Source organism: Myxine glutinosa, chromosome 11 (assembly GCF_964187855.1).
Source record: "Myxine glutinosa chromosome 11, kmMyxGlut1.1, whole genome shotgun sequence".
In the NCBI taxonomy this organism is placed as follows: Eukaryota; Metazoa; Chordata; class Myxini; order Myxiniformes; family Myxinidae; genus Myxine; species Myxine glutinosa.
Window position 1 is genome coordinate 64,968,219 of NC_136271.1, and position 13,806 is coordinate 64,982,024.

General features: G+C 42.4%; 1 protein-coding gene across 4 annotated transcripts in view; it reads left to right on the forward strand.

Moving 5' to 3' along the window:
• The window catches only part of LOC137411840 (protein 4.1), a 144,107-nt gene that overhangs the window by 119,452 nt on the left and 10,849 nt on the right, over nt 1-13,806 (forward strand). Inside the window, exons 8-15 of one of the 4 annotated variants that reach the window (XR_013624980.1) lie at nt 976-1,063; nt 3,766-3,918; nt 4,026-4,123; nt 5,159-5,337; nt 5,557-5,792; nt 8,559-8,669; nt 11,620-11,718; nt 13,191-13,334. Coding sequence is in view for 2 of the 4 variants with exons in the window: in XM_068097123.2 (XP_067953224.2) it covers nt 976-1,063; nt 3,766-3,918; nt 4,026-4,123; nt 5,159-5,337; nt 5,557-5,792; nt 8,559-8,669; nt 11,620-11,718 (964 nt within the window). In the remaining 2 variants the exon portion in view is untranslated. Of the gene's footprint in view, nt 1-975; nt 1,064-3,765; nt 3,919-4,025; nt 4,124-5,158; nt 5,338-5,556; nt 5,793-8,558; nt 8,670-11,619; nt 11,772-13,190; nt 13,335-13,806 lie in introns of all 4 variants that reach the window. The other 3 variants (XR_010981408.2, XM_068097124.2, XM_068097123.2) reach the window with 3 other exon arrangements.

Here is a 13,806-nt window from a genome sequence, read left to right on the forward strand (position 1 = left end):
AAACCGATATGACGAACTGATCAAGTCTTTCCAATAAGAATCATTTACTCTGTATATAAAGTCTTAATAAATCACAAATGATACAATTTAATGAGGAAGAATAATACGTAACAATAGAGGAAAGTGTGTGAACTCTCAAACTCTCAAACACCATTTTGAGCTCACCTTGAACATAGTTCAGGTGAGGTATTAGCATCATGCAGTTTCTGTCGGTGAGTCAGGCTGCTTGTAATCACTTGGATCTTCTTCTCTGAAACTATACACATGACTTCAATAAAACTCGAGCACAACCTTCATCACCCATGAATTCATCACCCAAACTTTGTACACGGCATTTTTTTTAAAAATCAGGGAATTGCCCCCCAAAATAGGTATTTACTTTCTTCTCCGTTACATATTCCGTAGGTCATCCATGCCTACCAGTGGTCATGTCGTGGGTCATTGCCCCATTTTTTTCCAAACAAGGGTCTACCATATTTACCCTAGCCAGAGGAGAGGGTGTTGCATTTGAGTCAGTTTGTTTGTTTGTTTGTCTGTTTGTTTGTTTGTTTGTCTGTCTGTCTGTCTGTCTGTTTGTCTGTCTGTCTGTCTGTTTGTCTGTCTGTCCTCAGAATAAATATGATTTTCTCTGCAACCGTTGGTCTGATTGACAGGAAATGTTCAAAATTGGGGCACCTCCTCCTGTAGAATTTTAAAATGATAATTATGACCATCAGTCACGTGGTTCGGCCGCCATATTTGTTTTAACACAAAAGCCTTAAAAACCACTAAAAACACGTCCTGGAGAGGGTCTGCAATCTTTGATTGCTCTTTCTTGTTGATAAATGTGGAGAGTACCTTGCCTTTAAAAAAAAATGGAGATTTCTCAAACTATCTTTTTATTTTCCATTCACCTATTTTGTCATTTATTGCCATGTACTACTGTATATTTATAATTATATACCACTTTAACGTCTTTCTTTCATGTGGATGCAGGGGTCTCACGCCTGAAGAGGCTGACATATCCTTCTTAGAAAGTGCCACCAAGCTTTCTATGTATGGGGTGGACCTGCATCACGCAAAGGTATTGAACCACGATAAAACCTTTTTTCTCTCTCTTTTAAAATGATGTCACGATTTGAAGTTTTCTTGAGAAATAGCCATGGTATGTTTGTTCTTTTTTGGGGGGGAGTCGGGCTGTGGGAGGAATTGTAGCTTTAAAGAGGTTTAAGTTCAAGTTTATGTATTTATACCTCAGAAAAGCATATTTGATGGTGGTTAAGCTTCGACTTTTACTTTTGCCTTTTAAAGGCCAAGTTAATTATGTAGTTACAGAATACGTATTTGTCGTGTTGGTAAACAAGACTCAAAATCATGTGTTTTCTGCTTGATTGAAAGTGCTGAAAATCAAGATGGCAGCAAGTGTGATAACCAAGATTATGTAATGGCAAATTTATTATTGAAATTTCTGATCAGCAAAAGCATCAACCAGACTCGGTGGTATAATGGTTAGAGCTCTGAGTCTGGGAGGTCGGCGGTTTGATATTGAGTGGTGGTTCGTGTGCAGATTATGGCTGCTGGTTGCATCATTTTCTGGGGGCGTGGCTGCAGCTCATGCAATGCCTCTCTATAACCAGTCATTTGGTACTCATTTTGCCGACCTCGGAAGGATGACAGGCTGCGTTAACACGCCTGGTGTTAATTTTAACGGCATGACAGGAGCTCGAACTCAAGACCCTAAGATCTCAAGCCAGCCACATTAACTGTTAAGCCAACACTAGGCTTGATTCTGAGTCATACCAGAGACTTAAATATGGTACATGCTGCTTCTTTGCTTGACGTTCAGCATTTTAAAATAATATATCACAGTCAAACAACCATAACTTGGAACTACTAGTGTAGACTTTTATGGGCTTAATGGCCTCCTCTTGCGTTGAAGTTCCTTGTAAGAGAACTTGTTCTTTTTGTAAGTTATATTCTATAAAATATGGAGTAACTTGGATAACTGGCTGCGCAGTATTATGTTTATTGCCTGTCAAAGAAATGTGTATTTCATGGATCCATCATCCATCATCCACTGAATTTGTCATCGAGATATTCTCTAACTGCGAGAGCATAATGTGCTGGTGCACCATCTTGTTGCATGACAGCTGTTGCCTCGAGACCTCTCTCACGCAGTTGTGGAACAAACGACGTCTGAAGCATGTTCAAATAAGCAGTGTGATTGACACTTGTATCAAAACATATGGCCCGATGAAGTGATCTACTAGCATTGCTGACCACATCATGACATGAGGAGGATGCTGTTCAATTTCCTCATAAAAATGAGGATTTTCTTTGCACCAAAAATAAACATTCCTGGATCGATTGCTGAGGTAAATAGCACACTCATCCGAAAAAAATACGCTTCGTCTTGATTTAATGGTGGAAAAATCTCTGCAGAAGAGCTTTGTTCTAAATCAAGTCAAATCAAGGATACTTCCTGTTGAAAAAGCCTTCTCCTATGCCAGCATCGTGTCGCTCATAGGAGCTGGCTTGTCAAACCTCTGCAAAAATCTTGTCCATATGTCTTCAAAACTTGCTCCTTCTTGCGTGTGGCTGTGAACCCAAACACAAGTAATCAGTCTCTCTTCTATCGTGTACTCACTGGTGTCCGTCATGCTGAAGCCATTCCTGGAAAACAAATAAGTAACAGAGGACACACTATTCTGCATAGGGAATTTGTGAGCACTCTGTACATCGATAATTACATATTTATTAATTACCTCTGAAACAGTGGAATATTTAACTCTTCCGCTCCCCTATGATTATATCACTGACTTCACAGAAACCACGATTGAAGCAGCAACAGCATGGCTCCTACATGTCATGGCCCATGGTCTGTCCAACTCACAATCCCACGAGATATGTGGGCATCCTATGGAGTTGCAACTCTCAAGTGACAATGTACAGCCTAATTGTGCCAATAAACAACCCTAAACCAATTATATTGTTTCTGATGCATGTATACATATTGTTACGTTTGTGGGGGGTACCAATGAAATACCTTGGTCCAGGTAGAAGTGTATAGATTTCCATGCTCCGAATGTCGTGTAAGAACACCTTGATGTTAAGTAAGTCAGCTCCGTGTGTTCGGATTAAGTGTGACGTGTGGCCATACGGAGGGTGGCTCTTATGCTATGTAGCTTAGGGAATAAGAATAAATCCCCCTGTCCATCCTACCTCTTGTGATTTGACCTCTGTGGTTATAATAAATTTGCCTGTGATAAGATGAGGGCTGTCAGGAAACAAATTCAGGCACATTAAATTCAACAACAAAACAAATCCAAGCCCGACAGAAATCCATCACAGTTGCTGATCGGCAAGGGGGCCCCGCCCCCGTATGTTCTTGATGGGCGTCCAGAAGGGCCGTGAGGCCCCGCCCCGTCATGGCCATGGACTGAAGTGGTGGGGCACGGGGATTGGTTTGAATGTGACGTCAGCGAAAAGAGGGGAGGGTGTGTTTCCCCCTCTCTCTTTTTTCTCTCTCTCTTGGTCCTGGCTTTTGTCATGGGCAGTTAACTCAAATTTTAACTTAATTTTGAGTTAACAACTCAAAATGAGCACTAGTGTACTGGTAATAAGGGCACTGCATTAGCGGCACAACTGTGCCCTCATCCAATGATGCTACCTGCAGTGCTGTGCTACACTTCCAGCCGGTACTTTGGTTTCCTTGCCAAATTTTGTTATTCATTTGTGAGATTATATTTTTTCTTCCTGCCTTCCTTATCTGTCCATGGTAAACAGGATTCAGAAGGAGTGGACATCATGTTAGGTGTGTGTGCCAACGGGCTGCTCGTCTACCGTGATCGACTTCGTATCAGTCGTTTTGCCTGGCCAAAAATCCTAAAGATTTCCTACAAACGTCGAAACTTTTACATCAGACTTGGTCCGGGCGAGGTGCGTTTCATTCATGGAGCCCATGCTATGGTTCACATTGCACGGTTACTTTGTCATACTATTTATGTAGAATGATGATTGATTGTTCGTCCATGCTATATCCCCAGATTGAACAATTTGAAAGTACAATCGGATTCAAACTGGCAAACCACCGGTCAGCCAAACGGCTGTGGAAAGTTTGCATTGAAAACCACTCTTTTTTCAGGTGTGTTGCACGAATGTTCTTCATAATACCTGTCCGAATCTTGCCGTTTGGATCCCAACAGGCACATTGTCTTTCCAATAAAGTGTTCAGAACTGTTAAATGTCAATTCCCATTAGTGTGTCAGAGACACAGAATGTCTCATACAGTAGTTCCTAGTCTTTCCTATCATCCTTTTATAATTTCCCTGTTATATCTGTCTCATTTTTCAGATTATATAATTGTGTTTTGCAAGTCATTCACGGGTGTTATGGATGACATTAGCCTTTTTACGTCATCAAGCTCAAGCGCACATCCTTGATAAGACGTTTTTGAATGCCAGGGCATTGTCTAATGGGGCATGGGTGGTCGATGTCCCAGCCAATCAGGGGGTCAATAACTGCATTGTGTTTCCCTGGCACTAAGACAACCAAGCAGGGCAGAGACACTTTTGCCACAAGCCAATCGGTGAGAGTTGACATGGCCTGGGCAAGATAGTATCGGTTTTATGCTAGGGGAAGCAGTAGAGGGTTTAAGAGAGAGGTAAGGATGCCGGCGGGATAGACGTGTTCTGTCGCCAGAGGAAGTGAGGTGGAGATGAATGCACACCTCCCGGTGAGATTTGGCGAGAGCATGTATTTATTACCCCAAATGACGACCTCTATCAGCTTCAAACCTCCATTGCCTTGTAAAATCGCCAGCAGGCGATTCTTTCCCGTAAATTTTTTTTGTCATTAATTTCTTTCATGTCTCCCCTCCTCCTTCTCCTTTGTGATCTGTGTCCAAAAAGCATCAGTTAATACCATCGCTTTAAGTCCATATTTCTTTAGATAAGTGCTTGTTCGTTTTCCATTACAATATATTTTGTTCATCACCGTGTTCCCCTCCCACAATTTCCCCTGTTCTTACAAGCAGAATGATTTGTAACCCAAGTAACAACTTCATTAAGAAAAGTAATCTTAAGAACAGGGATAAAAGGAGAGGGACGTGGGGATGAACAAATGATTGACCAGAAGTTGTGACTGTCTTCTATATTCACCTTGATTTCTCCTGCCTCAGGTTGCTCACTCCGGAGGAACCTTCCAAACATCGACTGCTACGGCTTGGTTCTTATTTCCGGTACAGTGGACGCACGCAAGCACAGTCTAGAAAGGCCAGTGCCAATATCGATCGGCCGAGCCCAGCATTTGAGCGTGTTGGCACTCGCCGAACAACCTTTTGTCGAAGCACAGAGCCTTGTACGTTATCAGTAATGGTCTTCCTGAAGTTTGGTAATGCTAGTCCTAATCATACTTCAAATTCGAGCCATAATCTTGATTTAATATTGTATTTTCTTCTTATTTCGTACTATTTGTTTCTCTGGGGCGATTTAGCATCTCATTCCTTAATTTTCTTTTCCATGCTTTGAAATTCTCCCCACCCCTGTCCCTTATTACGTCATCCCAATTCCAACATAGCTCCAGCAAATAATGGCGTAGATAGGCACTCGCAGGGAGGTGCGTCCAGCACGTGCGATGATCCATCCAATGATTTGTCCTTCGTGCCGTGTCCGCCACGTAATATTACGCCTCAATCGGTTTGCAACAATGAAGAAGAGCACGAAAGGAGTGAACAAGAAAGGAAAACAGCGACGATCGCCGAGGGAGAGCACGAAAGTAATTGGCCATCATCAGTCTCCACTAGTGCGGCAGAGGTACTTTTCACATAATTTTGTTATAAATTATTTTGATTTATATTTAGCAAGAAAACGTTTTTTGTATATGAATAAAAATATTGCTGTGCATGTTGGGTGGCTTTCAGAATACATAGGAATAACTAACCAAAATGCAAAGGGCACCAGCACAATAATGTTTATGTGTCTGATGTTGAACCTGAAAGTTTGTCGTCCACCTATTTGAAAATTAATGGATAAGGAAAGAAAATAAATTGTTGTTAGTTTGAGACAAAAGCGAAAATGTTTGGTCTTGAGATCTTTATATATATTTTTTTTACAATGGTCTTTTGTGGTTTGAAAGGACAGAGAGGAGAGTCAAGATCAGAATTCATGCAGATAATCTTCACTACACAAGGAATTTTTATGCAGGAGGAGGCCATCTGGACCATCACGTCTACGCTAACCAACCCCAGTATCATTACCCATCGACACATAAGCTACCTACCGTCCATACAAACCAATATCCCCAAACCCCTCTATCTCCAATGCATCCAGGTACCTATCAAAATCCCATTTAAACCTATCCAACCCCTCCACTTCCACTTCCCTTCCTGTGAGACCATTCCATGCATCAACCCAGGGGCGGATCCAGGAATGAAAAGATGGGGGGGGGGTGGGGGGGGCCGGGGGTTCTCCCCCAGGAAATTTAAAAAAAATGATCGTCAGAAACGGCATTTCGTGCGTTCTTGGAAGTTTCTGCAGTTCCTTGTGTTCTTCCCTGGTTCAGCAGATTCGCACCGCCTGCACCCTCATCGTGGATCGAAGGGGGGGGGGGGGTGCACCCCCTGCACCCCCCCCCCCTGGATCCGCCCCTGCAACCACTCTCCGAATGAAAGACCCCTGTCTTAAAACTGGCCGGTCCCAACACTATCCACTCTCCTGAAAAACTCCACTGCTCCTATCTTGTCCATACCCTTCAATATCTTAACCTTCTCAATCAGATCTCCTCACAATCGCCTCCTGTTCAATATAAAAAGTTGTATCCCCTTCAAATGGTTCTCATAACTTAGTCTACCTCGCCCTGGTATCAATCAAGTTGCTCGACGCTGTACCCTTCTATGGCAACTACATCCTTCCTCAGATAATGATGCAGTGACAAAAACTGCACACAATATTCTAGGTGAGGCCTCACTAAACTCCAAAACAGTGCCAAAACTACCTCCCTCAATCTATTAATTGATCCTCCTACAAATACATCCCAAAACGAAAATTCTGTTGGTTTACCTCAAGCTGCTTGGCACTGTACTGTCTGCTTACCCCCTGTATCAATAACCATCCCCTGATCCTTCTCGTGTATGACACACTCCAAGATTGCACCTTGCTTCATGTAATCCCTATTTTCATTATTCCTACCCATCCCAGCACGTTACGCTTCTTTTTTTACTCCTGCCTCCGAAGGTGGCTGGAGGTTATGTTTTCACCCCTGTCTGTTTGCTTGTCTGCTTGATTGTGAACAGCATATCTCAAAAAGTTGTGGCCTCGACAGACACACAAGTTCAAATGGTAAATACATAAAGAAACATGCAGCGATTAAAAAAAAACATAAATAACTCTGCCGTCTCATGCAGCACAGCGGTAGATCGGCTGATAAGGCCTATTTCTACTCATTGTGACTTCGACATTTTGACCCAATTATGAATTAGTGTTCTCCATATGCTCATAATAAAGGTTTGTTGAAAATCTGTTGACAACAGCTCAAATGGTGAAAAGGCTGTGCACTGGACAGACAGACACACACAGAAACGAATGCAAAACCCGGTCTCCCGCTGCGTGAACGGACGGGCTAACAACAATTTACTGAAATAAACTTGACTAGAAACAATTAAGTTCAAATAGTCTCACAAATAGTTATAGTCTGTCAATATGGCGTTCTGTCTTGGAGGGGGCCACTGCTCTCTTTGTTCTCTTAGCTCAAGCTCCACTAACTCCTATGTGATGACTCCCAAGGATCTAGATTTGGCTATCACACAAAATAGCCAAAGCTTTGCTGCTCGACGAAGTAACCAGAAGTAAGTATATTGGTCTAATTGACCAACGTGACGTTTTTTCGTGGTGACAGGATATACTGGAAACTTATTTGCATCTTTGAATGATGAGGAGGAGGAAATTTTTTAAAATCCCTTTTCCACTTATACAGACTCGATAAGAAAACATCGAGAAAACTTCCACCATGTGATCTAGAGAGACAAAATAATGTCACGAGCTGAAATTCCTCAAGTGTTAATTTGCTGATTTTAAAAGGATCCCTGAACGATCTGGGCTACTACATACCACCTGGCCATTTAACGACAGCGTTCAGTCTATATTTGGTTTTGTCTACTCTTCGTGAGCCATGGCGTGTGTACTGCACCAGACAGGGACACGACATGAAGATTTTCAATGTTTTCGTATGTGTGTATCAAGACTTGGAGAAAAGCTGTATGGGCAAGGATGGACATTTTATTTCAATGACTTGGAGTGGAAGCATAATGGAAAAGATGGGACACAGAGTGAATGTTTGTGAGTCTATAAAGGTTATAAATATGACATGATGTGATATAAATAAATATGATTGGTACACACAATTCTTCCTGTTGAATGAAGGTAATGGAGGAAATAATGAAGAATGAGTTGCTCAGTTGCTGTCTCTTTTTTGTTTATTTTATGTCATTCATGCATATTTGTTATATTCTGTACATTTCGATAAATTGTTTACCATGTACCCACTTTTTAAAACTTTGTTTTACAAGTTCTTTCCTATCTTAGTGTGTGCCATCACAACAGGAACTGATAAAACCGTCTGGATTGCATTCCACTCCTCGGAATTCAGGCAGGGTGCAGACTGAAACCAAAACCATCACATACGAGTCGCCCACCGTAAGTATCGCCAAGCACACATGATATATGTACCTATGTGCAGAATATGTACAGAAAAGATGAACACGTAATATGTCTGCTTGTTTTCTGTACATATAGATGTGGTGCCATGTGCAATGAAAATGCCATGATTAAATAAACGGGCATTTTTGGGGCTGTTTGCCATTGCTTTACTCGTGGCAAACATTTATATCATAAGATCCAGTGTCTGTGTGTCATTTGTGCATCTCCTGTCAAATTACTGATCACACAAAGTTGAAAACGGAACCATATTTAATTACCAAGGACCTGGGCAGTGGAGGATCAAAAAATATATTTTTTAGTTGGACAAAACAATTTTCATTAGTCACATGGATGCCCAGTGGATGTTAAATGTGCCAGCAGCATTGGTTGGTTTGGTGTACGTCTGCCAGCATTCGTTGGTGAACGTTAAAGGGGAACCCAAACGCTCTGAGCACCCCGGTGCTAATCTATCCCTTGATACCTTACAAAATAGATATGACGTGTCTTTTTCCGATTTCCTATTTATGAAGTGGGTAATTTTAAGATTAAAAAGAGAAATCTTCTTCTTCACGATTAGTTGTGACGTCGCACCAGGAAGACGACCGCCACTTCCGCATTGTTTACGGGTTACATCGCAGTACTATTTAACTCAAACTGCAAATAATTTTCGAATTTCTACAAATTTGTCTGGTCGATGCATCCATCCTTGGTGGTTGTAGTAATACAAACCGAGATGGTTTCATGCTACACCAATGTCGAAAGATCCGAGGGATACCAGAATTTAGGCAAGGTTTGTCCAAAGTACCCGAGTGTGGATTGGGCCTTCAAGATGTTCGGTTTTTTGCTTGGAACATTTTACAGAGAAATGTTATGAAACACCAGAGATTGCTAGATCTTGTGGTTATCCACCATGATTGAGAGAGGATATGCCATTTCGCATCTTGTCCATGCTGTATTTCTTCTGGAGTTAAATATAACTGATTTATCAATTAATTCAAAATCCCCACGATTAAGTGGAAGAAACAACCGTCACTTGAAAGTAACACCATCTCCACCGAGCTACCATCATATGGACACGGGCGATTTGAGTGGTGAATCAAACCCCTGTGTTGGTCAAATCAAACCCCTGCCGGTGAGTGATCTCACCTCGTTAGATGTACTGGCTAACATCGCCGCCGCGTTGCCCTAAGTATCTGAAGAGTTCAAAAACCCGAGCTAACAATACCCACGACGACCCCCCCCCCCTCCCCCCTCCTCCCTGCTCCATCCCCACACAATCCTCCGTCAACCTTCACCCTATCTAACAATACCCAAGGCCACCTTCTCCACCATCCCCCATCAACCGTGTACCTGGACGGTGTAAGTGTTCGTTCCACATCGTGTCTATGCCATATTTCCTCTGGAGTTGAATATAACTGATTTATCAATTAATACAAAATCCTTGATAAACCATCAATTTAATGTAAAAACAAAACCTACCAATCTGTTATGACCATTCAACCAGTGTTTTCATCTTCACTATAAACATAACACCACTGTCTTCCTCTTCACTAACTCCACATACGTCTGATTTGCACGCACGCCACAAGGCTCAAAACGATACCGCTCCACAATTCCCCCGTAAGCATTTCTATCACTAATTTTGTCTTCAGCCTCTTCACGATCTCACCGATAAATTTCAACATGCTGAGAACTTTCAGAGTTGCTAATGATGAAGGAATTAGTATCGGAATCCGAGCTCGACATGCACTGTTTCTCGATATAAATCGCCATTTGGATCAAGGTGAGTTCATAATGTAACATCACTGGCGAAATCAAAAATTTACACTTTTCGCCTAGGGCTTTTTTCGACACTTTGAAATTGTCAAAAAAAATTCAAAAACTTTTCCCTTCAAATGAGACCGTGATTTCAAATGATATTAATGATTTAGAATGGTTTTCAGATTTTTATTTTATTTTATTGCATTTGGGTTCCCCTTTGAAGATCCCATGGTGTTAAATATCTCATTTTATTAAGAAGAGCAGGGAAAGCGGGACATCTATCCCTTGATACCTTACACAATAGATATGATGTGTTTTTTCCGATTTATGATTTATAAAGTGGGTAATTTTTTCGATCAAAAGACAAAATCTTCGATTCTAGATTTTGATTTACTTCTAAGGAAGGCGAGTGGTAAAGGGACGAGTTGGGGAATAGAAGAGGGAGTATAGTGGAGGTAAGGATGGGTGCCTCCAGGGTGGGGGAGAGGAGTCGAGTGTGGAGGAAGAGGAGCTGGCAGGGAGAAGGGTGGGGGGGGGGGGGGGGGGGGAGCGAGCGAGCGAGAAAAAAAGAGCAACAAACAAGTGGAAGCGAGTAGTGATCCTGGATTCCAGTGGTTTCACCAGAAGTGGGCTGCTGGTGGACCGTGTGAGCCATGCAGAAACCTGGAGGGGTGGGTGGGGGTGGGTGGGGGTGGGGGTGGGGGGGGGGGGTGAAGCACGGAAAGAGAAGAGGGTGCAAGACCAGAAAGGAGGCGTTAGAAGACAGACCACCGACCTGTCTGCGATTGCGACGTGATCTCTCCAAAGACTCAGCTGGAGTTCTTAATGTTACTGCCTTTAGCTGGATTTGAACTGAAGACATCTGAAACGGTAGTCCAGGTTATATCCATGACGTTTTGTTTTTTCGAAAGCCATAATCCAATCCACTAGGCCTTCACCATATACATGAGTTTTTGTTGTTGCATTTTATCCAGTTGTAATTATTCATGCTTGGGGTAGTTGCTGTAATCAATGAGCATTATCTCTTATGATTTTCTGATTTTCCAAGCAGAATAAACCTGGCCATTTATATATGAATTGTCTCGTCTGTGAACAGACTTTGGCAATCAATGCCTCTGACGTGTGACAAACCAGGGACTAAAACCAAAAATGGACACTTGACAGATTGCAACATCTGCCCATTTAGGAGAGTGGAGAGAATGACCGGGAGCCAGGTGTGCTAATGAGTGCACAGACCATCACCTCTGAGAATGCCAACAGCACCACCACTACACACATCACCAAGGTGCGCCTGCCATTTATTTGCACAGGTGTACCTCTCAGGGATAGTGCTTATCGGTAAATGATTTTTGTTTATCCTCAATAATAATGATTAAAGTCGTGCATTATTTATTACTTTTATCTGGAGCCATCAGGCATCAACTGTTGCTTTTGCTTGCATTATTATTATTATTTTAATTATTTTTTATAGATAAATCTAGGCTCATGGAATAACTAAATGAAAATGACGAGGGCAGCAAGTTCACATACTGATAGACGATGAAATCAAATTGGGAAGATGATGATGTTGCACATGAGTGGCTGAAAGGATGGGAGGGTGGTAAGGATCGGTGAGACTTGAAGAAAGCAAAAAAAGGTTGTCGTCCATGGGCCAGGACCCATATTTTGGATGATTGGTGCCACAAAGAGGTACAAAGCCTAAGGGTACTTTTCAAGTAGCTACATATTTGTGGAGTTAGAAATGGCATGATGGACATTTTCTATCGAGTATTTTCATATTTCTTCATCGTTTTCAGTTTGCATGTTTGAGCAAGTCTGGAGCCACCAAGCTGTGGAAAGCTGTGTTGCTCGGGCATTGATAGTGAGTAAATATCCAAGAGTTTTTGTTGGCCGTGATGTCATCTCGGGTGATGATATTGGAACCTGTCCAGGAAGAGTCTGTTTGGTTGCTTGTCACTTTGTCGCAACAAAGACCAAACCAGATTCTTTGCAAGTCAAATCCACATTCTCGTGGTCTACATGGTCATATCCACAGCAGCAGGTTCAGTAGCAGGTGGTCCCCTTTGGTCTCCAGCATTACATTGTGGCAAGGAATGAATCTGTGGAGCAATAGACCATTTCTTGCTCTTCCGTACCTGCACCGGAACTTTTCTGTTGCTCGGCAATGGCTACCTCTGGCTGCACAATTATTCCATTGACACGATGAGAACTCCCCTCTCATCTTAGAGTCTCTTGTCTGTCAATGTTGCCATGGCAAGGAGTGTAGGGATATGTGGATGGACATTGCTTGGCAGAACTATTACATTTTCTACATCAGAGGCCATTTTCTGTAGACATAAGCTGTGTCGATTACCTCTAGTTTGGAATACGCAATCCCTTGGCCAAGGAAGTTCAAAATTCTGATCAGCTCAACATTTGCTGTCGATGATTTCACAGCCCATGGCAACACGATATGTTTGGCTGTCTTGATCACAACATCCTGTAATGCCATGAATGAGATATTGGGCAAACGACTGCACAAACCTTTGCACATGGGTGGAGGTAGGTCTTTCTGTTACTTCTCCTGATAGGAGTACTTTCAGGAACTTGGTCAACAAAGTGGGAATCTTGACATAATCTGTATTCAGCTTTTCTGGTTGTGCAGGCCAAGTCTGATTCTTGGAAGTCTGATTCTTGGAAGTCTGATTTATCTCGTTTCAGAGATACAATACAGCCTTGCTAAGTACGTTTCTCATCTCTGTGTCGTTTTTCCTGTAGGAGTCAAGCTCTTCCTTTACTCTCAAGTGCTCCTTTGCCAAAGCCTAGGACATGAGACTATCTGGCACAAGAAGGATCCTCCCACGATCATCAAAGAATATACTATGTCAATATTGCCACTAAATTCACTCTGAAGTTTCCGACGTATGTGCTTTTTGGTATGCACGTTAACTTCACTTGCACCAAAATATTATATAAAGAAAATCAACATTCTAGTTAGTTCCACCATTGGTACCACAGGTGGCTCAGGAATTATTGTCCATCTAACCTGGTGTTGTGTCTCTGGTGTTGGGCTAGCGGCTAGGGTGCCGGCTTAGGATCCTAGGATCCTGGGTTCGAATCCCGGTCAATCGCTGAATTAACGCCAGGGGGGTTGACTCAGCCTGTCATCCTTCCGAGGTCGGCAAATTGAGTACCAGTTCACTGGTAATTCCCTGCTTGTCGTTAAAGGCGGCAAAAAGGGTTGGCGTCAGGAAGGGCATCCGGCCGTAAAACATTGCTTCAAAAAGGGGACCGAAAAACAACAACAACCACAGTTCCCGAAAAAGGCCAACCCCCGCTTGCGGGGAAAAAATGACCTCTAAAGGTGTTTTTTTTTTTTTTTTTAATGTGCTTG